Source organism: Varroa destructor, unplaced genomic scaffold (assembly GCF_002443255.2).
Source record: "Varroa destructor unplaced genomic scaffold, Vdes_3.0 BEIS01000004.1, whole genome shotgun sequence".
NCBI classification, from domain to species: domain Eukaryota; kingdom Metazoa; phylum Arthropoda; class Arachnida; order Mesostigmata; family Varroidae; genus Varroa; species Varroa destructor.
The window spans coordinates 14,459,585-14,485,805 of NW_019211457.1; the positions used below are offsets into that span (position 1 = coordinate 14,459,585).

The 26,221-nt window shown below is 39.7% G+C and overlaps 1 protein-coding gene and 1 long non-coding RNA gene across 4 annotated transcripts in view; both read right to left on the reverse strand.

Annotated features, from left to right (window-relative positions):
• LOC147755874 (uncharacterized) overlaps positions 1-14,900 on the reverse strand; it is a 48,078-nt gene extending 33,178 nt beyond the window's left edge. The window contains exons 1-3 of one of the 3 annotated variants that reach the window (XR_015325892.1): positions 14,420-14,900; positions 9,889-10,041; positions 3,646-3,813 (exon numbers count right to left, since the gene is read on the reverse strand). This is a non-coding gene — a long non-coding RNA (uncharacterized LOC147755874). Of the gene's footprint in view, positions 1-3,645; positions 3,814-4,324; positions 4,537-9,888; positions 10,042-14,419 lie in introns of those variants that run through there. The other 2 variants (XR_015325891.1, XR_015325894.1) reach the window with 2 other exon arrangements.
• A 1,388-nt stretch (positions 14,901-16,288) lies between these two features.
• On the reverse strand, positions 16,289-26,171 carry LOC111249672 (FGFR1 oncogene partner 2 homolog). The gene is made up of 6 exons (XM_022803860.2): positions 24,200-26,171; positions 22,086-22,223; positions 21,427-21,509; positions 18,035-18,107; positions 17,748-17,873; positions 16,289-17,568 (listed from the first exon to the last, which is right to left on the reverse strand). Exons 1-6 carry the CDS (start codon positions 24,305-24,307, stop codon positions 17,314-17,316), a joined length of 783 nt encoding a protein of 260 aa, XP_022659595.1. The 5' UTR covers positions 24,308-26,171; the 3' UTR covers positions 16,289-17,313.
• Between the last annotated feature and the right edge of the window lie 50 nt (positions 26,172-26,221).

The window sequence follows — 26,221 nt, forward strand, 5'->3', positions numbered from 1 at the left end:
CATCGTTTTCTTCCGTCGACGCCCAGTGCGTTTAGCTTAGTTCCGGCTTGTTGACCGTGCCATTAACTGTACCATGGCAAAGTTCTCTGTTGAAATATGTAATACGCTATAGATTCTATTCATACTCATCGACTGAAAGGGTGACGGAGTACACGAATGACGCTGTTGACGGTGGATATGCTAGCAGACACCGCAGATAATTAACAGAGAACCATGCTCAGGGCGGGTCGACAGACAACACTGTGTCAAACGTACATATTTGGTCCTAAAGCTGCCAATGGCATTATATGATCATGGGACGGAAATAAACGAGGTTCCATAAAGGGCTCTTTTCTTTTCGACTGTTTAGACATAGGCGACTTAATACTGCCCCACTAACTGGAAATCAGTACAGTATACGAGTACCCGGTCATCTTGAAACTCAAGTGAAGTGTTTTTGGTAAATTTTAATATTAAAATAAATCGAAAAATACGGTAAGTAGAAATCTAGTAAACGGCATAGTTTTCTATAGATGTTAAAACAAATAATTTAGTATGTTCTATAGAATAACTAACTCTACACACTTTTACCTGTTCGTTTATCTATTATAAGGTTTGTTGTTGTCCTCAGTTACAAGTGCGGTACCTATTGGCGATACTGTATGTCGCTAGTGTAACAAATTGTGCCCTAATATTATGATTAAGTATTCGAGATAAACTAATCTTAATAGATTGAAATGACTTAATCATGAACTATATCTTGCTTATTTGTAGTTCGCATGGAGCATTCATCGTTCAACAAGGTAAATGTGAAGGTAACAGTTATATACGTGACTCGCTGGCATCAACAACATTTAGTGAATAAATATATTTTCTCTTTGAATAATGGAATCAGCTTTTCTTTTGCTGTCTCAATATCATTATCTCAAATCATGAAGCGTAAAGTTCACCAATAGAAGCAACAATTACGGTACTTAGACACCCCAAATTACGTGTAAATGTTTTTTATATCCACGCCGATCTTTCCGAGAGTTTGTCTTAAGCTAAGCCACTTCCTCAACACTTCGAATTCTAAATTAGAATAGAATATATAAAACTAAATAGAATATATAAAACGTTTTTTTTTGTGATTTAAAGATTTGTATTTTCTCTTATTCCTTCTTCGCCGTGCTGCCACTCTAAAGACAGAAAAGGTCAGATATGTCAGTTGCCGCAAGCCCGTGTGATGGAGTGAAAACCACAGGGAAGAGTCCGTTGTAATCTCTTACTCCGTTGTAATTTGTGAACAATCCTTAGGATAGACACTGAGCCTTGCCATATATATTATTTTCACTAATGTGGGTTTCGCTGAATGGGACGCATCGCTTCAGGTTTGTACGATGTGCACCGAAGCGCCTCTAAGCCAATTTGGGCTTTTTGTCTTCTTCAGAATATTTTATCTTAGTGGCGCGTCACACACAAGGATGTACCCAACGAACGACCCACCACTGTTGAATGTCCGCCAAGCAAAATTCTTAATTGCTGAATCGTTTCGCCAACTCATTCTGGTCGCTGTTAAACGCAAAGATGCCGATATGCTGACGGATAAGGAAGACTTCACTCTCGTATATTATACGTCCCATGTACACTGTCACAAGTGTTTTACCAGTACAGAAATTATGTTAACAATTGGATTTCCATTGAGAATAGCCGACTATAGCAGCGACTGCGAATTCAGAGTGTAGTTTGTCACATGCAAATCGACGCCAGAAGTATACTCTCGTTCATGATGGAATCTGTAATGTATAGGCCAAAGGCACTTAAAGCCTTCAATTTACAAATTAAGCTGTTTAATAAACTATAATTTGCATTAAACTCAATGGCAGACAATAGCAGCTCTCAAAAACGCTGCTTTAAATTATTGTAGTCATGCATACCGGGGTATGAAGACAGCGCTGGATTCCTCCGCATCAAACAAAGAATCCCACGGATACAAGACACATTTAATAGTCTTCTCAATTAGCGTATAAGGCTAATATTTGTTTGTTAAGATGGGGTGATAGGCGATTGATGAGCATCCCGGTGATTATGTAAATTTTGGTACAAGGAAAGATAGTAGCGACAGTATAAAATGTATGCCATGATATGCCGTACTGACAAGTGATTAAGTGGGCGTCCACCGCAATTTACCTCATGCAAGGATGAGGAAAAAGCTAGCCGCTCTGATCAATGTTTGTGCGAACTGATCCCGATGTATGCTAAAACATCGCCCTGCTCCGAATAGAAAAATGCTAATCCGCAGGAACCCAAGTCAGCTTTGAAGAGTATAACGAATAGACGATGCATATACCGTTCACATCAAACTCTACAACTTTTTGCGAACTGTGCTCCTGGATACAGGTCACCACAGTACGCAAAATCATTACGAGACCAAATGATATTCAACTTAATGCTGGCTCTGCACAGAAGGAAATAGGTATCAAGCTACCTCTAACCGGTAAAAAGCAACGTACTCTGCTAGCACGTTGGCGCAAAGTGGACGAACAGGCCAGCCCACACTGAAGTCACGCATAAGGTATAAACAGCAACAATGCATCTATTACACAGGAACACGTCTAGAGGTCACATCATACAATGAGCTATACTGAAAGGTCAAGCACTATCGAGAAAATCCAGCACCAAAGCGGTTAAAAAATATTAAGCACAGGGCTACTGGAATCAACGTACGAAATAAGACACGTACAGTTTCAACGACGATTAGCAGTGCTATGGGTGAAAGCATTTGCTAAACCCGAAAGAACGACTCAGCCGCCAGCACCCATAGCAGTATATGCACTGCTCATAGCAACAGTGTTAACGAATTAAATCAAATGCATAACATAATTACTAGTCAGTTAGCTTATGCTGACGATTAGATCACTCTTGTGGCCCAGTTTTTAGTAGCAGCGACGAATCCCATAGTGATAGACTGCCGCGTCCGTGTGCACGATGTAGTCAAATTTCCGGGTCAAAGATTAGCTAACTAATGTAATACCTGATAAACAAAGCTGTAGGTGATTTTTGACATTTTGACTTCCATACTCTAATCCCTTTTATTGTAATGCAAATTGACTGATACTGTTATTAATAATATACATGTATGTATGGAATATCGGAGGTGTTCCGCAATTTTTTAAGTCTTAAATAATTGCTTTTGTTCCACCAAAAAAAAACCTTCATTAGCATTAAATTAGGGGCAGGCCTAGTTTTGTCACTCAAACACTTATAATGAAAGCTGAAGCTTTCATGAAGAAGCTTACAAGTTGTCAGTGCAGGCAAAATCCGCGCCATGTGTAATTGTCTCTACGCCGCTAACTCTATCAAACGAAACCCGATGTTTCAGAATTACAACACAAATATCGCAACGCCTCCGACATAGATTGAGTTATTTGACCTTCGCGGAAACTGCCATTAGAACTGCTTGCCTCACAAGGTTGCGTATTAGCCTTCCTTATGATTTGTTTTGGTTGCGTTTTCTCAGCTAACATTAAGTTTCAAATCCGGCTGAGGGATGACCGCTATAGCTGCAGGCTGTCGAATATCGCAAAGGACGCCGCAGCTATACTATGCACGCGTTTAGTTAATTGCCATTGCTACTAGCGGCTAAGTCCACAAACAACTCTGCAAAGATATCTCGGCTCATCTTACCTGGCAGTACTCTACTAGTCGCTGCTAAGAGCAGAGCGGAGATCCGGCTGGCCGTCAATCTTCTGAAGAGTAGCCTGGGTGTTGTAGATTCATCGATGTTTCTGCCCATATACCGAAATCCGTCTTGTCATCGGCGTTGATTATCGTTACTTTCCCCCAGGAACGAGACTGGAAGGAGATGGAAAAAGGAGAAAGTTCATGTTTAGAAGGGGAATCCAAGCACACAGCCAAACGGTCCGTCTGGGCACCAACGCTGACTCTCTGGCAACAGTGGCTCTCAAGAAGACCTCCGCCTTCTGCATCGTTTACAGCCCTAATATTTTTCCTAAGTGCCGCAAGCAAAGTGCCTAATTGTCCACGATCTTCATTCGATTAGGACCTATAGTGGCCAGCCGGTACATTATAGCCTTGCGTGGAGCGGAATCCCCGATTCGCCTCGATCATCTTCCAAACTTCAAGATCTTGCTATTTTTATTTTAGTACTTTTAGCCACTAATAAATGCTTAATCTCTTGGGAAACACAGCTAATACGACTGTTTTTATGAAACCGTAGAAAATTACTAGGAAGTTTTCTGGGGACGTGACTGTTCCCTTGAGACTAATGATTTCGTAATTCAACGTGATCTGAACTAGCAGCTATCTGTTATGTAGTTTCTTATCTGTATATATCTATATGTACTATAATGGTTTGCAGGATGGCTTAGCTTTGTCGTCGGGAGGCAGAGACGAGACTTTCACGGTCACTTGCTCTGCGCTTATAAATTTGTCTCCACGGGACTCGATGAGCGTAAGTAGCTCGGTCGCCAGATACGGGCGTCGTGAATAAAAATAAAACAACAGGAAGTACGACCGTCGCGTATGACAGGAAACTAGTATTCTTGTGAAAGGCGATGCAAAACTAAGTTCGTAATCGTCATCTGACCGGCGATAATGACGGTAATCTTCTGAGCAGCCATCGGTAAAGTATTTCATTATTAAATCACAAACGCTTCAGAGTTATTACTGACTCATGATGAGGGAATGGTACCATTATCTATGCACAGCGTATAGCCTGTACGTAGGAAATGTTCCAGGAACTATTGCCATAGCCGGTTGTAGTGAGCATGTGCTGGAGGAGGCGAGAACGGATTTTCTCGTGTTTGCTGAGAGCGGTGAGTGTGTAACCAATCTTAGAACCTTTCCAAATCGTTAGAATTTGCTATAGATTACGGCGGCTAACGCGAGGTAGAAAAATGTATGTTTTTTTTATTGTTGTTGTATCTATTGTATCCGCTAGGAGTATTACATTTACTAAGTATTGTTTCAAATAGACCACATATCGTATATGGCGAAATGCCATACACTTTGTACTCGACGGCTGAACGTGATCGTATACCGATGTCGTTTTTCTACGTCGAGAAGTGGTGGCCATTTATGAACACCTTATAGTGCCTTTAACAATAAGGATTCGTACTTCTCATTCACCTGTTTCGTACGTGATAACTGACGAGAGAATACAACGAAGATGCACCGATTTTACTTACGTAAGACGTTCCACCAACACGGACAAAGATTACGATCACGGATACACTTGCTTAAAAAGCTCAAGCTTTTCACGAAATGAGCTTGCGGCTTAATTGTTAATAATGGCATCATTTTGATGTATATTTTTTGCTTTAGAACGAAAGAACTCGCTACTGCCACCGATTTCATCTCGACTGGTAGAGCAGTTTACAATAGAAAAGCTTGCCTTGTTTCATTCGCGTCGCCTTCGGCCAAAAAAATCGTACGTCGCTTTATATAAATACGGCACGGCGATTCACCAAAACGGTCAATATGGATTTACACCGTAGCATACAGGGAAGACTCAATGGGGCGTCAACGCTCTGAGGTTTCAACCGTTGGATTTAGCCACTCTGGATCCGCGATTCTGTTAGAAACCCACTCGCCTGGTTGGTCATCGGCCTGACGTGGAGGTGCTCTCACGTGGAAAAGGATGATATGCCTGTAATAGCAAGGTGATCTCAAGGCCATGATTTATTGGGGAATTGTTTTGATAAAAATGCAGATACAACTCTATTCCATGGAAGAACCCGCTCGTCAACATGTAAAGGTGTCGATAGATCTGTGTAGGCGAGATCGGCATACCGAGGCCTTGACTTTTCAAAATCCACTTAAATGTTTCCTGCTCGTATGTTTGGGGTGAGCAGCGGGTGTGACAACGTCAAGTTACACTTAACCCTAACATACAAGTTAGGGTATAATGAAGGCTGTTGTGATTCGATGCGGGAACAAGCAAGGCTTGCAGACATGCTTGCGTAAACATTTTTTCGTACGCGTGCAATGCAAACGGAAAGTTGTTCAATTGACGAACGGATCAAAGTTATTGAAAAAACCGTCGAGGAAATCATAATCTGATTGTTCCAAAGTATTGCGTATCATACTCCTGTAGACCGAATATTTGTTAGATATTTCCTATTATGAAATATTTTTCGGTTTATCTTGTACCTGTCGTTTATTTACGAAGGGCCATGATTGCCGTACCACAGCACACCCACATTATATTAGCATCGAGTTATCGGCGAATTCAGCCGAACTACGTAGGTTGTATTGCTCAAGTTAGGAAGTGATGAATTCTTTTATATCGATATCACTGAGGTGCGGCATGTGGACGTTACCGAAGGCTAGTTTTTTCTAGTCTTCGGTAGGATGGTAGGCTGGCAATAGTCGGCAGAGTCAGTAGAGAACACTGTCCGTATGTTGGAAACGCCGTCGATACTTACTCGGTTATCCAGCACCCACAGGCATTTCCAATGGCTATCTGTAATATGCTTCCGTGCAGAAATTTTATAGGTCGTATTTCTAATCTTTGCAAATTGACAGAGACAAATTCCCTATGCTGGGAATTGCAAAGGTTCCAAACTGCAGGTAATTTAACTGACTGTGAAAAATACTAAATGCACGGGCCGCTACCGCCTTATTTCGGATATTGGCTAGACACGTTGATCGCGTTTCCATGCTTCAAAGCTCACATCTAGCCTGTGACGCTCAATCAAGTGGCCAGTTCGAGCAGCACATCTCAATTAACGTATTTTGTGTATGAGTACACGATGGAAAAACATCGTAAACGATCGGTAACCTTGTGCGTTGCTAAAAGCCGTCAGCTTTGGCAATTTCCTCTTTATTAATGGAGCCATCGCTTCCTAGATTGTGAGCAAAGATAGTTTTATCAATTCTATACTAGCTAAAAACGAGCCATCCTTAAGGCAAAGAAGCTTTGGCAAAAACATAAGCTCGTAAAAAAAATACCAAAAAAAACTATTAACCAGAAACTATTATTCATGTTGACGTTGTAGGAAAATAATAACGTACTTGGCCCACAACAGGCCGGTTGCGTCCTGTAGGCAACTAAAGAAAATTTGGCTAGTAATAATGCGCTAGCATGCCCCTGTCATGAAATACCTGTTTTATTTCAATATTTTGTACGTAATTACCTGGAGTTAATAAGTAAACAAGTTCATTCAGGTACCGATTAGATTCTGACCCGGTTTCATCTGTCACGTGCCGTTATGCCGCTTTTTGCCAGTGCTAGATTTGATTAGTGTTCCCTCAAAGTCTTCAAGTGAGGGCACCAGTAAAGTGTCGATCGGATTTTCCTCTACAGTCTTTGTAAATAATAGTGCCGACTCAAAATTCTTGTTAGAAAAGCTATTGGAAACTAGCAGCTGATTAACATGCGGCCGGTCCTAAATGCACTAAAATGACAATCGGCAAACTCGATTCCGCAGTTTTGTAATGTTGACCGTTGCGTAGTTGTATCTCTAGTCGTACCATTCTGTTGTTTCAAGTCTGGTCGGCCCGTAGCGCCGCATGGCTTGACTAGCGGTCAGTTGATGTACATCACTGCAGCATCTGAAAGCGCTGGTAATCAGGGCTGATTTACATCGTGTAAGCCAGTCTGATCAGCATATATTGGATTGTTTCCTGTGTGGCACGCTAAATAGCGATCTTAGTGAAATTTGGGAAATGCTGCTTTAACCTTGCAGCCACAAATTTAAGGCCACTGACATTTGCCACATAGGTAGCTGTTCAGAAGTCAGACGCCATTTCTTCCTCAATACTTTATATCAGGAAATACACTAAAAATATATTTAAAAAAGAATACATATGAAATGTTCATGCTACTAAATAGAGTGAAATTGAACCTATTTTGTATATAGGTTTATAATGCATAACGCCAGCCGTTAACGTGCCTGCGTATAACGAAGCCAGAATATAGCGTTTTTGTGCGCTACGTATTAAATGATCTATTTAATGCACGCATTTATGTAACTAACAATACTGGTTTCACCGATAGGTTGACAGCTTGTCAACGTTGCTGCCCGCAGTGCTCAGGTCCAACATATACCATATACAATGTGGATTATATGTATATAGGTATATCATATACAATGTAGATATATATAGATATATACGATGTAGATTATGATAGGACAATAACTTAAATACCGCTATCCTGTTCCACCCAGATTTATTCTTGGTTTGTAATTTGTGCGCCATATTGCCGACGGCTTTTGGCACATAGAAATGATGAAATTTGCACCAGCCGTGCCAACTTAAGCATAATCCGTCAGTTGTTATTAAATTGAACATGAGAATTGTTTTCTAGACTGTCTTAATAGTTTCGAAGATCCTAACGTCGATCTGTAAACGTTGGTCGAATTTACGAAGAGGACTCCACATGTTACTGGTTTTCTCCCGGTGAACAGTTTTTCCTTTTAGAAAATACTTATTAATCTTAGTGTTTCGTGCAAATGTACCAAAGGTGAAACGGCACGGACGAAAACGACAACAGAAAACTCATGGTGGCAAACAATAAAACAGCGATCGAGAAGTTGATGATTGCTGATGAAATGGGTTGAGTGGGCTTGTTAGACTCCAATGCCTGCAGAATCGCCTGTATTTTAATAATAGTATGACGTATCTTCGATCCATAGAATGTATTTGTGTTTTTAGAGTGTTTATGTGGAAGTTAGTTTTATTTTGGCGATGAAAATGCTAGACGTAGCTTGTTGCTTTTTATCCGCACGGAAGCCTGATGTTTTCTGACTAACGCGAGGTCAGTGCGGCTCCGTAGCACTTATCACAACCAAGACGAATAGTAGTAAATGAGATGGCGTGGGCTTAGGGATCTTGGCTTAGATTCAGAATTTGTATGATTCTAGCAGTACGGATTAATATGCCTGCGCGACCAACATGCTCTTTTTTGTTTTATTCTTTTACGCTTTTATTGTAAGCGTAAAAATATAGAACGACGTGGCATGACCTGTTATAAAGTAATCATTTTTCGAACTTTATATTTTCTCCATATTTCCGTGTTTCGTGTTTACGTGAACATATAGCATTATCGTTAATACGTGTAGTCATTAATACTAATAAAAATTCAAAGCAAGCTTTACTGAAGCCATATCCAATTTTTTCGTCAGATGTATATAGTGAAAAGCCGATTACACTATAATACCCTCACTATAATACCATTAACACAAATATATAACCGCCAATCAAACCGTGCTTATCGGTGACGGCCGGGTTCTGATTGTGGCTCGTAACACATTGAACTACAGCGTAATCATAAGAACAGCCTGCTGTTGTTGACTGGCGACGAAATACGAATAAACGCAGCATATCAGGGGTTACTTCAGACTCCTACTCCGCACTATGTACTTTAGAGCAAATACAGGGACTTCGAGTGACATAAAATTTTGCCGTTGGCTACCAGCTCAAGGGACATGGTAAATGAAAGGCTGCACTAACTATGCGCCTGTACGTATATATCTATTTGTATTTTGACATTATTGATGTGTTTTTGTTCACTGTCTCTTTTTAGCACAAATAGAGAAGCAAGGGAACATGAACCAGAGACTGAGAGTAGACTAGATCATTATAGGTGCGTTAGGTGACATCGTCAAGTGTACTGAACTAGCGCCCGAAAGGCGCGTAGCGTACGTTTATTACTAGTTCGCTGTTCATCTGTCGCCATATTGTTATCGTATCTAGAGGGCGATGCTGATTAAGGTTATGGGGATGGTATGCTGAATGGGGATACCGGACGTAAAATTCGAAATACAGAGGGTCGAGGCAAGCGCATTTAATTCGACGCCGTTGCTACTTTTTTATGTTAGTATCTTAATAAATGCTGCAAACAGCTTCCGTATAGTGGCTGGAACTCACAAGAACCCCGATAATCGTGGCAACAGCACCTACCTTGACGCGTATATATCGTCGTCGTGTATATGCGTCAGAACGCTGGCGACAATAGTACAGACAACAACGAGACCGACAACGACGCGCGCTATGGTGTGGCTAAACCACAACACGGAAATACGCCACGCAGTATACAAAGTACACTACAGATACCTGTAGATAGCCGATTCAGCAAGATTACTTTGATGTTCATTATAAGCGTCATCATTCAGAACGGGTGAGTCATAAAGATGTTGTAGGACGTACTTTTCAATAGACAAAGAATAAGCAGCTAAGGAGAACTTTTTTAGGAAAGCCTAAAGATCTTTCAAGAAAAACCAAGCGCAGTGATGATGCACAAAGACCCTCATAGAGATATATATATATTGATGAGAGTGGGTTTCGCTTATTATCATTTTGATGTTAGTCGTACGTAATCGATACGAGGAAATGTTTTATATTGTATGATGAGCGTACGGCTAAGTACGAAACAAACCTCGTACCGTGATAAAGGTAATACGCTTCGATTCTAAACAACCTATTTTGAGGCCGGAGAGGGTTCTCAGATACGGAAAATGCAATAATTCGTTCTTCTCATTCGTTTGTGTAATTCGTGAAGGTCTGAATTTATCGGTGATGTTTTATGTTTTTTATGATGAATTTGCTCATTTTTTTTAAATATATGACGAAATTCTCCATTCAGTTCAGCAAGCTTTAATTTTTGATGGAAGATTTCATATTTTGATATAGTCATCTTCCATGACATTACCCTTTCTACGTAGAGAACTACACTAACCAACAGATAGATCATTCGTTAAGCAGCTGGTGAATTTTTCACAGTTACTTAGGACAGAAATACACGAGTACTTTCACGATCTATTAAAAGGCTGAAAAAGTGAATTTTTTAGTTTTTCTTCTAAAAAGCTACAGATGATTTTATTTTCCTCAAACTAATAGTTTGCTATCGTTAAACATCAAAATAGACTATCCTCAATATCTAATGTAGCTAATTGTTGCTATAAAAATAAACGTGTCCCGAAAGCATTATACCATTGGCATCAGACACGTCTTTAATGAACGAGCCAGCTTGATACGCTTCGGTGGCGTTGACTCATCTATTGACGATTTTGATCGAACAACTGTTCTAATCAAGGCCTGGTTCTGGGTCACTGCTGATACGGTCAATATCACGCAGATCACACCCACGTCATCGGTGAAGGTGGTTTAGTCACGGATGACCCGTTTCCTCAAGTACTGTCCTTCAAGTATTGTTTTTTTACAGTATTTTTTTCAATTTATGGTTAAATCTTTACACTCGTGTTGTCCCATGGAGACCTGTCTAGGTGATCTTAAATAAATAATGGCGTGGATTTAATAATTCCATTAAACCTAACGTCCCTAGGCAGAGCAGATGCTACTAAAGAAACGACATACTGGGCGAAGAGTTTGACTTTAATTTAGGGTAACTTCAACCGGCAATTTACACCCAAGCTGTTGCAAGAACCAATGGCTGAACATATAGTCCGTCCCTGTTTCCTGTACTTAACAAGGTACGGAGTGTTCCGAAGCTATTTAGTTAGGAGGCAGGTCGGAACAACCAAGGTTGGGCGCTTTTAAACATAATATTCTATGGAAATTTTTGCTACATTATTCTGTTTACCTGTTCAGGAATTTAGGAAAAATAGTTTTCCTGTAAACTTATATTAGGTACCAGTGTCTTTTTGGAAACGAGGAAAAAGGAACCAGACAGAACTCCACCTTAAGATCTCAAGAGAACTTCAAGGTTTTGACGAATTGAGTGTTTGTTTTTCAAAAGTCTCTTTTTCTCGCATTTGTTATTTGTGTCTTGTTTTGTTTAGCAAAACATGACTTTATACAAATTTCCAGTAGAAAAACAAAATAGTAATCTCAAGAACAACTGTTCAGTATGTTGCACGGCCCTCTTTATATAATACCACACCGAACTAAGGTGGCCATTTTGCCATACACAGTAGCCATTTTGCACCAATATATAATGACCATTAGAAATGGTGGAAAATACGTAAAATAAACAACTTTAAGCTTCTCTACTTTATTTAACCTTTATCCAGACAACAAGGCATTCCACTAGAATTTTATGTGGACATAGGAGATGAGGACTATGCATTGGTATATTATAGAGACTATAGCAGCGACCGGTAGCAGTATGGATCTCATCACTCACCAGAAATGTTCTACTCGGTATGCATTTCTTCCTTAATTTCTTTGGAGTGGTATTGTTTGAACGAATTTTCGCATAATCGACGCGGAATGATTAAAAATGGTCGTTACGATCAATGTAAACCTGCTAAAGCTGCCTCTTGAAATTCCACGTGCATGCTTGGCTCAAACGGCGAAATTACTTTTTAGGAGCTGCTGCCACTCTAAGCTCCATCACCGACCAGTAGACACTATACGATTTAATTTGTGAATTAAGGTTTTTTTTATATAGATTTACCACTACTTCCGATTTTCTCACATGCCTGAAAAATCTAGACGAACCTAAACAACTGAACTGCAAAAATCACACCGAAAACGGATCACGAATAAGTATTTAGTATCTTTCTTTTTAGCCAATACCTTTCCAGTTGCTAATTTTTTATTCATATTTACCCACAAAATCCCTTCATTCGCTGAATGAGCACACGATTCTTCAGCCAAAATAATGAGGTTGTTTGCCATAGTTCATGTTATAGCTAAGGCGTTCGTTGTCTTCGCTATAAGTGGCAACCCAATTTTACGCTAGTGATCCGTCTCTGGCGATGTCATCCACCATCAACTCTATCAGTATTTTTAGCGTTATCCGGCCATCCACTCAAACGAACACAGAAACATGCGAACATAGAATATACAGCTATTTACCAACTCACTCGCCCGATGACCCCTTTATAGCAGCAGAATTGGCGTGTCGAGCCGCTGGGTTAAGGCTTCATCTATATTCACGTTCGCGACGCTACCGAAAGACACCACATCTACACAGCTGCTACAGAGGTAAGATTAGAAGCAACATCGGATAAAGTTAGAGCTGCGATAACTTTACATCGTTACTGGTAACTCGCTTTCTGGCTTTCCCGCGAGGCCAGCAATTTCTATTGCCCATTTAAATATTTCGAATTTGATGTCCGATGCTGCCTCAATTAAGTTTGTCCTTTTTATTCTTATGTAACTCGAAGTGTTCAGCGCATCACCCCTCACCGATCTTCCTGTCTCTTTTGTTCGCCTTTGCCTCCGTAAATTTAGATATCCAGCGATCTGCATTTCTTTCTTGCTATTTCTCACTATTTTAGTCAATTTCGTTTCTGGATTTTTTGCGGTTGAAATTAATATTTAAACAATTTCAAAATATCAATAAAAAAATCATAAAGTGCCCGTCCAGAAGGAACCGTTAGCAAAGGTACTGAAATGTGTGACACCGTATAGTACCAAGGCACACTCCATCACATCTTGTACACACGGACTTGCGTCGAGCAAATGAAAATCCGTGTACCACATAAGATGTGATGTAATACGTATACGCATGGGAAAGGCGTGACGGTTAGTTTTGTGGGCCACTCTTAAAGATTCGTTAGTCATCGCCCTTGTGCTATGAAGATCTAGATTGATCTTCGTACCGTTCGTATAATGAACTTCAGTAGCGAAGAGTACGAATCGGCGTCTTAGATTCTTCACAAATAGCGGTGCATAAGCATTATTAGTATTTACTTCGAACATTCTTCCTATACAATTGTTGTTTTGTACACAAACATATTTAGTTAACAAAAAGGGGTAATGACGATAATGGTGGGGAGTCCGTTGTCGCAGGCGATCAGGGCTGCATCGATGGCCGCGACTGACGGTAATACGAATATGAACGGTGAACTCCCGTGGTCTTTCCGATGGTCCGCCACAGAGGCTAAAGCGTTCGAAATGGCAGTTCTGCTATTTCTGATACCGCCAAACTAAAAGATGAAATTTTCAACAGCATACTAAGCCGTCTACCCCTTATGTTGACTTTCTTTATGCACAGGTACACCATGCCGCTCTACCTATACATAACACAATCATGACAACTATCCACTCAACATTTATGCTGCTGCATGAGTTGCGTTTGTTGACGCTACTACTTGCGTTCGTTTGCCGTTCTGCTGGCCACTTTTAGATTTTAGACAAATTGCTATAATCAAAATCAAACGTATTCGTCTAGGACCGATAATTTTAGTAAGAGGCTTTGGGACCGTCATTTGTATTAGTTGCGTATAGAAACAGCTAGTATCTAATGCCGGCAGGCAAAAGATCATTGGCGGTTAATGCTGACTGAAACGGTTGTAATTTTTCTCATCGTAGAATGTTTTGTACATAAATCTGTCGCAGGTGGAATGCTACTGGAAAACGAACTTTTTTTTCTATATTTTGTATCGACTGCAATGGAAGTCAACCCGTTTACTTTCGGAAAAAATGTCTATATGAAGATAACTACAGTTTTGTCAGATGCTTAAATGGGTTTTAATAGATATGGCGTTGTACTTATGTTATTATCTGAAGGAGACTCACTAACCGAAGCCCGCTGCGCGACGGAAATGTTGTTTTCGACTGCTGCCGTCCTTTTACGTGCAAATGTTGTGCAGTAATCAACGATAGGCCTTTTTGTGACGTGCGTTTGAAACAGAGACAGTATGTTGTCATACAGTGGTGGCTCCGTGACTCAGAGAGCCGTCTAGCGTTTTGACTGCCGTTTGCGGAGTTCGTCCTATTCAGCATCGAGCGACGTACACAGGTTACAGTAACGCAGTTTTTTTAACTGAACAAGAATAGGGCTGATCCTGATTCGACTGGGCTTGACTCGCTGAATATATTTAACTCGTTTGACAAAGCGGAAGTAATGTCATAACAATGAAAAAAAAGGTGGAGTAGTAGGCCAAAACAGGCTTCTGTTTGTTATAGTTGAATATATTAAAACATCGTGTGAGTTTCGTAGACCTCGTGGACGCGAAACGGGTACTGATAGATAGACAAGCAGGCGAAACAAATACAGTGAATAGTGGACGGCGAGTTGAAATCAGTTTGGCAATAACCCATTTCTACTCTCGTAACCAATTGAATATTTATAATCATCATAGATATATTATAGATATATATGTGTGTGTTGCACCATATTTTAACGCATTGGCTTGGATGGCTGAACCTTTGGATGAGCAAAGACTGCGGAAACTGTGAACTGCAACAAAACTAGATATATATGTATACAAAGCACAAGCGTGGAAAGGCTTCACTGATTTTTTTTATGAAAACAATCAAATAGCATACGTAATTTTAAAATTATGCTGTCTGTAATGCATTTAAAATATACAAAATTTGTTTCTCTTGTTATATGTCTTTGTTCGAGATGTTTTACAACTAGCACTTCTCAATAAATTCACCAGTATCAAGTATTTAGAATAAAAATAATTCTCTGAACGAATTAGCAGCCACGGACTGATGCTGAGTTTTTAAGGCCAATTTCACGACCATGATTTGTTGTCGGACAAAATCAAAGTAATCACAATGAACACCGGGCACTTGTAACACGAGTCCAAGTTATTTATTGTCTGGAAGAATTGTTGTACAATACAAAAGTGTTCTTTTGTTCTGTTAAATATCGGTGTACTGCATACGTGTACATATCATGAAGTATATTCGTCCGCACGAAACTACATACAATATATGCATGGAAAGGAAACGACTTTTCGGATTTAATAAAAACTCCACACAAAAAAATCTTTTATTTCACATCTCATGATTATGTAGAATATATCCATATTTGACTACGCCTGCTACACTATGGCTTATGGCTACCTCTCCATGAACTTATAGTGTTACTTTCGTTACTGAATGCTACCTTTGGAATAAAGCATTTATTATTTCTGTGAGTTGAAATCTCACTTTCAACCAGATCCTGTTGTGATGACCGGAATTGTTTCAAAGTGAATAGAACTTCGGTTAATTTATGAACGTGCCTTCGTTGTCCGAGGTCCAAGGAAAAGTTAATTTTTCTTCATCATTTTTTTTTTATATATTTGTTGATTACTACTCATCCAGCACAGAACAAACTTTATTTTATGTCATGCGCACATTTTTTATTTTCGCATATATATATATATATATATATTATTCTCGAGGCACACTTGTACTTGAAGCCTCATATGCTTACTCACCTTCAGCTGTTAGTCGGTAATCGCCAGCTTATCTGTCAAGAACCTGAACATCGCATGTCGCTACCTACCACTAACTAATATCTAATAACCTGCATAATAAATACATACTGTGTTAAAATATGATATAGGACATTCGGATCACCCTAATACCTCCCTTCCGTATCGACGATCCTATGGCGACGGTGAGATGTAGCCTACAAGATGCTCTTTTGTTAACCAAATGCTAGGTCTAGTAAATGTTACCATTTTCTTCTTTTTATTTTCACAAAATTTCCCGTGGTGCAGTTACTGCACATTGTATGAGTGATGCGATAATAGTCTTTTCTTATAAGATCGTACTAGTCCTTTTCAATAAGAAGACTACTTAACAGACCCTTAAAAATTAATATATATTAAAGTCCACAATGCTTTCCATATGTATTCGATGTAGAACCATTGTACTCAAATATTTTATCTTCCGCTATAGCATTCGAAGCAGACAGACTTATGCGATCACGTACAGAAATGTTTTCGCAGATCAGATGATACGCGTTTATAATTGACAAGTTTACCAAAATCACTCCGAAAACCCCATTCTAGTCCTGATTCAAAAACCGAGCCGAGAAGCCTCACCCAGCTTGTGTCAGATGCTGTGAACTTCAACAAGGTCCTCAGGATAAAGCTTTCCGATAATCTGCACTCCATATTATTAAAATTTTTGTAATATCTAGAATCAATCAGACCAAAAACTCACTATAAATAGTCATTTTTTTTTTATAATAGATCCTTTCGACAGATAAAGGAGAGAGCCCAACGTTACGTGGTCGTCTCGATGTGGCTCATTTGTTAAATTCCTCTTTTCCTTGTAAGTATCGTCTGTTTTCTAACTAGCCATTCCTATATCTACAAGCGGCAGCGCTCTAGCCAAGCCCCGCTCAGGTGCTGTAACACGTTTTTGTTACTGAAATCTATTTTTTGTGTCATATTTATTTTTTCCGTCCGTTTCGTTTGTTTCATTCATATTTAAAACGGGTTCACGCACAACATTCATCTTATACTCGGCCCACCCTGGTTTGTCGCGCTCCGACGCCAACACATGGAAGGGCCAATGCTCTTATCGTCTAAATCGCCCTTCAGATGCCTGCGATTTCTTCAATTTAAGCTTCGAGCTGCTGGACCCAAAAGCACAATAACCATGGCCCGCCAGATGGCCATTAGGGTCACGCGGTACTGCTTTTTACTAAAGCACTCCTCTACATCACTTTCATTCACCATTACACTATTTGTTTTCAGTTGCGATCCTTTTCGATGGACATCTGCTGGAGGTCGCGTTTTTGTTCTCGATGGGAGCAGAGTTCGTCGTGGCTGACGTTGGGGTTGAAGATGTTATCGGCGTCTCTGAGATAGCGGATGGTTCTGATGAGGCAGTCTTTGCACAACCGTCGTTTTTCCGAATCGTCGTAAACCCGTTCTGAAGTGATTCATTTTTGACGGATCCGCAACTGCTAGCTATTTGGAGAATTTCGCGAAGGACCTGGATTAAACATATATTAGCTTTAGAAATCGCTTGCAGGGTACGAAAGTGACTTCAGAAAAAAATTCTTTAGTTTATCGTGTTATGTGATTGTGCACATAAAATAAACCTGTGTAATGAATCGAATGTACAAAAACATTCCGGAACTTTTGCGGTATCAATTTCCTTACAGTACGTACCCCATTTTCCGTTCGCAATCGTGCAAGTTGCTCCTCTGTACAGTTCGAGTTGTTTTCGTCAATATCGGCCGCCAATCGCATGATACCAGCCATTTCAGAGATTTTATCCGCAAGACGGTGGACAGCCTTTTGAAAAAAGGGAATAGAAAACCATAGGTATATTTATGAACACTCTCACCAGCACTTACTGATGGCGGTGTCAACGCTAGTGGTGACAAATTTATCGAATTTTGAAGCAGTATCTATGATCAAAGTAAGTGGACAAAATCACGTTCTTAAAAACTGACCTGCGAAGAGCTAAGCTGCTGGGCGCAAGCTTGTTCGACTTCACGGTTTTTTGTCAACGCCAAGACGTGTTGCCTGCAATCGGTTAGAAGCCCCGAGCCGCTATTACAATCGTTACTAAAAATCGTCAAATCGTGTAGTTATTGCGCTAACGAGCCAAAACTCTTTGCAATAAACTTTCGAATACATTAAAATGTTCTAAGTAATCAGCGGATGATTTAGGGGACAGTATTAACGGAAATCTCTCGTTGTTGTCGTAAGAATTAACTTCATCCTCCAGTGACTGTTGCAATTCATTCAACTTGTTTACCAGAAGCCGAAAATTTCTCCTTGCATGATTATAACAGGATTAAGCACTTTGTGTTCAACACTGTGCTTGCAACAGTTTTCACGTTGCTATTACGCCCAGCTACACCCTATTGTAATAATTTGCTCTAGATAGCGTTCAGGGCCAACTACTTATGGCGTTCGAAATGACATCACGTACGAGTTGCGACCACCATTGTTTACTTTTGTCGCTCCAATTTATATCTCCTGAAACAAAATCGTGTGAATTCGAACTACAACACAAAAGAATTGCAAGAGGCTAGAAAAAAGCTCGCGCAGTTTACCCGCAGCAGAAAATTACTGGAAGGGTCTAAGGGACGGTAGTCCACTAACTGATTTGTCCTTTGGGCCATGTGATGGTAATATACCAGTTTCATAAACAACCATGGCCCGTTCTCCCTGTAATAATATTATTTTTAGTGCGGCGAACTGACACGAGCTAAACGCAAGTCATCTGCCATCGCTACGTGGGACCGTCCGCGCACTCCAAGTTGAGTGTATTTTTTATGTAATATCGTAGTGGTACCAGAATAAATATTACTCGTGTTAAATACTAGTATAGTGTAAATTATTAATCTGGTAGCAACGGACGCATTGACCGTTGACAAAGAGAGGGCGTGAGCCTTTGAAGAGTCTTAAAACTAAGTGGGTGGCTAACTTTAAATCCTCTAATTATGCGTAATAAGCAGGTTGGATAAACTGATCTGCTTATTAGACGGTTTTCATTTTGGACAAAGCTGTAAAAACTGCTATGATCTAGTCCTAACAATTCTTAAGCTTAAGAAAACCTAACCAAAGTGCGAGACAAATAGAAATGAATATCATTAGCAATACAATTAATTCTGCACATTTATAAACCCTAAAATGCATATAATTGACTCGCGCTTTGAACAGTAGAGGCAAAGTACACTTAAAAAATTAAATGTAGATTCTAGCTGGAACAACTGGATAGTAAAGATATTCTACCAAAAACATGGTGGTTAAACCCTCTAACACAGGATCATAAAAACACGTCGGTCTACAAAATCATAATAAATACGAGTTCAATTTCAATTTACTACCGTGTTACATAGTGCATACAATAAGTTCGATTTGTACTTTTCAGGCGACTTGAATAAGCTGCCTAAAAAGCACGTAAAATAACTGAGAGGACAAATTTGCTCTAAAACGAGCGGACTATTCGAGACAGTTCGAGATATCATTCTATATTATGTACAAAAGTGCGTTTCGTACATATTCATTTTTGCTCAATGGCAAATCCGCAACATACTGAATTTCTATTACGTATCTCTCAGCGCTGGTTCATAGAAAAATCATTGTTTTTATTTTCTTAACGTGACATAACGATGGGCTTTACCCTGCACTCGTTTTGTGAATGATTTATATTTGATTCGTTCGTGTCACACAGCGTAGTTCTGCTAATGTTTACCATTACTAATTTGCATATAACATGGCATAAAAGAGGTGAACCATCTCCGCAAAAAAATTAAATGTATGTTTTTATTGGTGGGCGTCGAAAAGCGAAACATTTGCAATATCAACATTTCAGAAATGTTCAACAGTGTCAAAACGGAGATGGTTAAATTTTCCTGGGATTAACAAGGACTTACTTCTTGAGAAAGGTATCTCACAAACTGATAACTTAAGCGACACACAGCGATTTTGCTAATTAAAGTCTGCTAGTCCATAAAATCCGATAACGGCGAGCATTCTGTAAATGCTGAATAAATGAATGTTATGTTGCAGCAGGGATATATTACAGATTTGGTCTGAACCCACTGGTAACATCCGTGGCGACAAAAGTGTTTTAAGGAAGTTTAATACATAACATTGTAATGGTAAATTGGTAATGATATCTACATGGAATTATTACGCTGAAGCTGGATCACATTACGTGCATTGCACTACCTATTCTAAACATAATGGAAGAACAGCGTTTTAGGCTGCGATATATTTCTGAACAAACTCAGTTTGTAAAATAACCATGACCATAAACGAATTTACTCAAGGTCTAAGAGAACTCTCTGACTTGTATACTACTGGGTATTGAGCGAAATAGATCGTTTACACTTGTCTTATACACTTAAGTTACGGAAATAACTATAAATATACAAATGAGTATCGTCATCGCTAATGATATTTGATGCTGCTGAAAACAGAAGTCTAAGACAGTCAAAATAACAAGGTAGTATTCTTGACGCCATTAAGTATCAAGCTCAGCTTTGCCTAAGCACTGCTTTATTTCAAAGATTTTCGCCGCAAGCCATCCTCTATATTTTAATGCGCGCCAAAATTGACCTAGCTGTTTTTTTTGTTTTACGTCGTAATGCACTAAAAAATATCAACAATTTAGACCGATTCAGGCACATTAAGGACATGAATGGGAATTAAACCACCTCATCAGAACATGCACCACATCCACGAATCGCATCATGTAATTGATTAGAACGCGCTAAATTTGGCGGGCGCACCCTCCGTCTTGACCGAGTCAAATTATTGCTAGTAGAGTTGCTACTCTTAGTGTTAACTTAGCTTGAATCAGAAGGCACTCGATGCGATCTCTAACAAGAAACAAAGACTGGTTATGTAGAACCGTTGGTAATATTCCTCAACAGCGGTTACGTGACCTTCGACTACTTCTTCCATCAAAGTCCGCGTGGCAGAATATCAAAGAATGTTTTCGCAGGGCAATTATTGTAGGTAGCATTTGTTCAGTGTCGGTGGATCGGACCTCAAAAGTTGTGCGGAAGCCAAAAAGATGTTTGATATTTAGTCGACCTCACATAAACCAGTTGATTTGGGACTCACAATACATCTACTGTAAAAGACGTTGGATCAATTTGACTGTCATTAAACACACTTTAAAAGGTAATGTAGAAATGGAGTGATGTTTAAAAAAACATGGTAACTTCAGTGGGTGGATTATATTTCTATGTCATATAAATATCGTTTGATTTTCAGTCTCGTGATTTACGGTGATAATAAACATGGAACAGCTTCACATAAGGCATATTATGTAGACTTTTTTTAAAGAAAGTGTATATATGTGTTTGTGTGTACAACTGACCTGTATTTTGTCATGACCATTTGTAGAGTGTTCTGGTGTTCTTCAAGTGCGCCCAGCAGTGCAATATTTTCCCGTTTCAAATCCTGGGAGTGAGACGATAGATAAAAGCACGGACAAGGTTGCATTAAAAGTGACGAACCATACAAAAAAAGGCTTATTGTTAGGATTTCTGTATCTGAAATCTGAGTCTAACTAGCTAATGACAATATTTTTTAACAACATAGCATTTTAATTTATAGTAATAATTATTATTACTATTAACTAAATGGTATAAAACACAACTAATATTAAATAAATAAACCCTTGTAAGGGTTCTTGTAACCGCGGTCTTTATTTAGTTTCTCATCGTTCGAGCATAATGTTATGTAACAGTATTCTAATCATTAAGCAGTTAAGACGATTTTCCCGTAGTCTTTATTTGGAAAGGATCTGCTGCGGACAGGAGGGCTGAAAAACGACGTCTATCTAAGCTTTCTTACCTTTGTATGAAACAGGAATTTTTTTTTTTTTATAAAACGGTACTTAATTCTGTTAACGGGCTTATCAAGGTGCTTTATTGTCAAGGAACCCCCTGACTTATCCAACCGTGTGATCAGCCCGGTGAAGTTTACTTTTTTGTCCCACGCAATTCGGTGATATATATATTTATGGTCCCCAACCTTGATCTGGCGATTTTCCTGCTGGATGGCCGCGATGAGAGCTCCTCGTGAATTCGTCGGTTTGACAACGGATTCGATATGCGATACTTCATCACTATATTCTTTCATTGCTTCTAACTTACGTAGAATTGCCATCGCCTGTAAGAAGCAACAGCGAATTAGCCGGCCATTTCAAAACAAAAAACGCAAAGCGAACTCATCAGTGCATACAAAAAAATACATAGATATTTAAGGATACGGGGTTATGTGCTATTTAGGATATACCCGAAAAAAAATTCTAACAGTCCTACTATGCAGAAACTGTATTAGCAACTATGTAGTGAAGGTGACGTATCCAACATAACTAACGTCGATCTTCCGTGCAGATAGTTCGCGGCGTGTAAAAAAGAACAGGCAAACACTTAATATTTACACGCAGCTAGACAATGCAGTCTCATGTATCACTGCTGCATTTGCAAAATGAACACACAGGCCTTTGAGTTGCTTTTATATCGAGAACAGCTGCTTTTTTCAGTGATCCGGTCCTCGCCAGTTTCACTCCTACGATACGATTCTGATCCTGGCTAAAAATGACCGTGGTTCAGTGTAATGAAAAAACAATACTAATTCGATGCTGCGTTACAGTTATTGCAGCTTAGCCGATAGCCCAGTAAATCCTCTGTTTCATGCGGTGTCTTATTTTTCTTATTGTTATTATAATCATTTTGTGCAGGAATAAAACAGCGAACTCTCCATAGATTTGATAGCTTGGGTTTACTTGACATATTTATACGCATCGTAGTTGTTAACAATACCTCTACTATTCTATGTGTAACTTGAGCTTTAGGCGCTTATTAGCTGTTAGATGATTCAGGCCGTTTTTCAAATTATATGTTTCAACGTTCATATTTTTAACCTGATTTCGTTCTGGGTTGAGCTCGCAATATTACAGAATAATATTCATGTACAGAATCATGGATACTACAAAAAGGAGGCGGTCCTAAATTTGTTTCCCTTGAGGGAACCTCTTTCTCTATTTAAGATTAGGTGATCATCGACTTTAGTAGGAATCGGTCTAATCAATATCGCTGCCCGCTGACATTTTCACCTTATCAATTCCGATATTATAAGATTGCAATTATAACATTCACCGTCGCGTTACTACGTCACTGCACTATATCGTGCTTTGCTGTACACATAGCTATTGCTTTACTGAATGACTTTTTCGGTCTATTGAACTTGAATCCCAGCAAGTGCATTCAGAAGTTATATAGTTGGTCTTAACACACTATATTTTTTAGGTCTGATGTAACTAGTTTGAGGTTACTAACAAAGCAGCTTGTATCACAATAGGAGGAACATCCGAGTTTCGTATTGTGTATCAAAAATAGTAACGATTAAGCCGAAAGGCTTTTCGGTTAATGTGTCAAAAATATCGTGGAGTGCTGGCGTTCCATTATTGCACTGTGTGGAAATCACGTGTAGATGCGTTCTTTAGCAATATATTTTCCAAGGCTCAAATCAATGTTGTTTGCCGTTAGTGTAAGGTATGAAACCCGAAATAAGAGATATCTATGCGAGCTGATGTGGTTATGAGTTGAGTAAAGTTTGGCGCACTCTAGTAGAGCACAGGGGCGGCATGGTTTGCGGTATTATTGTAATAAGAAATATGCAGAGTTTAGGAAAACATTGTTCTTTGCTGTTAATCAGCCCTCCAAGAAATTCAAGGTCTCTTAAGCAATGACGCAGTTTATTTATATGAGTTAATATAATTGCACATATGTTCCTCACCTAGAAATAATTACTCGCTATTATTAGTAGTTGTTCTGACTCCAACAGGCTGTTCTAAAAGCAATTTTTTCTAATATAAATATCTGGAGTTTCTTTATTATCATGCAGTCAAAGGCGTGCTCGTTTCTCACTATTAAAAACTATTCATATTGATACTGAAGAGTACCAATGGGTGACTGACATCACGCAAGCTCACCGTTGAGCCCACACGTATATAAAGCGACGACAAGGAAGTTAAGGACTTCTCGTTCCCCTTTCATACTATAAAGCATACTATATACGCATATATATGAGCAATTCTCAAAAAGCAACTAACACTATTATTGTTTATAAAAAGGACCTACATCGATATGAAGCTTATCGAGGGAGGCATCATCCTGTTTGAGGTTGGTTACGAGTTGTTTCGCAGAGTCGATTACTGCCATGATGTTTTGTGATGACATCATTTGCATTTAGTTGTGTTATACACCCTTTTAGAGTTAGGTAATAGCGATCAGAGCACCGCAACGTTGTTTTAGATGATTTCACGTTTCTGCTTGTTTCAATATTTTCGAATAATTACGATGTTGCAGTCACTGCTACCACAAGTTTGTTGATTACCTGAAAGATGCTCCAAGTGGGAGCATCCTAAATGCCGGTTTCACTATTTCAAGCTACTAAGACGACAACGGAACCAGCAGCAGTAACAATAAAAACAAAACAGACGTTTGTTGCTACTGCCTGCTTGTAACTTCTTCTAGTTTTGCCTTTTGCTTCCTCCCGTTCGACTTCGTTAAAAGCTACCAGTACACCCGCATATGACAAGCTGAAAATCGATAGCAGATCAACACCACACCGATCTACAAGTTGCACCAGCAACAATAACAGTCTAAGGAGCACCAACAGCTGCAAGAGCAGCATGAGCTTCCGCAGACAGGATCGTTAGTCTACGTAGAAGATTTCACCGCTTCGTTACCAGCACCTGCAGCACAGATCGGGATACCGCGCTGTGGCACTGCTACGTTAGAATCTCAAATCTGGTTGCTGTTATAATCCGCCACAGTAGTATCAGCAACAGCACTTTCGTCAGCCATTACGGCACTGACAACCATCAGAACTCAGAAGCTATACACGCACACATGCCAGGACTCAGGATTGTTTTCGACCGGACAATGGTCGCGCATTTAGATAAATTGACAGAGCCCGTCTCTTATGTGATGGGACAACTTTTGTGAATTCCTAGGGGATGGGAACAAGTCTCATTAATATCAATAACATCAAGATCTCATAGCACCCGATGCGGTTCAGTTCTTATACGGAAGAATAACAATAACCACGGCAACAACAACAAAACTATCTGTTAGCTAATTGGCCCGCTTCTTCTTTTCCCTGCGATATTATTATGACGGCTATCCGTCAGAAGGTAATAGATAAAAAATACTTGTCACCGCCGTTAACGTGCTTGCTTGCTTGCTTGTTGTTGTTGTTTTTGTTGTTGTTGAAACAGCTGGTCTCGTGGTTATGTTCCTCGTATTGCACACCTGCAAGACACTTGTAAGACGAAGGGCAACTAGCAGCTATCATCGGCTAACGTAAATACATCTAATACTCATAGACTGGTTAGTATTTGCAGCGAATAACTGCCGCCGCTGGTATCAGCGTACGAAACTACGGTGACAAGCTAATCCAGGACACGGCAATGAAACTGTGATTAGGTGTTTTGTTCGTTCCTTTCACTTTGTTCCAGAACAACAAAAAGATCACTGACTGTTGGTCACTCCCTTCTTTCCCGTTATACTGGCCGTGCTGTTCAAATACACGACCACAATATGCGGATCGTATCTGTGTATATGTCGAATTAAATGTTAGAAGAGACTCGCTCGGTTTGTCTGTCACGCACTCGACTTAGCACTTCTTAAAACAGGCGGTGGCTTCTATCACTATCATATAGTACGGCTAATTGTCTCGGCGTGTTCATTAGCATAAGTATCTACCGGCTCCTAACAATCCAATCGCTGCTACGCTAGAACTTCACGAAGGCAGAAGATAGCCACAAGTATCTTTTTGGTAGCCGGGTTCGAGCAAAGGTTCACCGCGATATCATGGACATCGATCGCACGAACAACAGCAACAACTACTTCGCTATTTGAATAATACAGGGTAGCTTTCTACAAGATGAAGAAATGCAATTCATCACATTACAAATCGACAACACATGTTTTCCGTTCTGGACACAGAGAGCAATGGCGAATTTAACACTACTTGCACTATTCGTAGTGGCTAGTGCTGCCACTGGTGGTGGGTACGATAGAAGTCGAACCACGAAAAACAAACACTACGAGAAGGCATAACATAGACGACACATCACCCATAGAATTATCTCGTAG

Excerpts from the sequence above, each read along its gene's own strand:
- LOC111249672 (XM_022803860.2), bottom strand. The coding sequence starts at position 24,307 with ATGCAAATGATGTCATCACAAAACATCATGGCAGTAATCGACTCTGCG. Across the intron at positions 22,224-24,199 it reads TCGATAAGCTTCATATCGAT|GCGATGGCAATTCTACGTAA; the intron begins GTAGGTCCTTTT and ends TGCTTCTTACAG. Across the intron at positions 18,108-21,426 it reads ATGGTCATGACAAAATACAG|GCAACACGTCTTGGCGTTGA; the intron begins GTCAGTTGTACA and ends AACCGATTGCAG.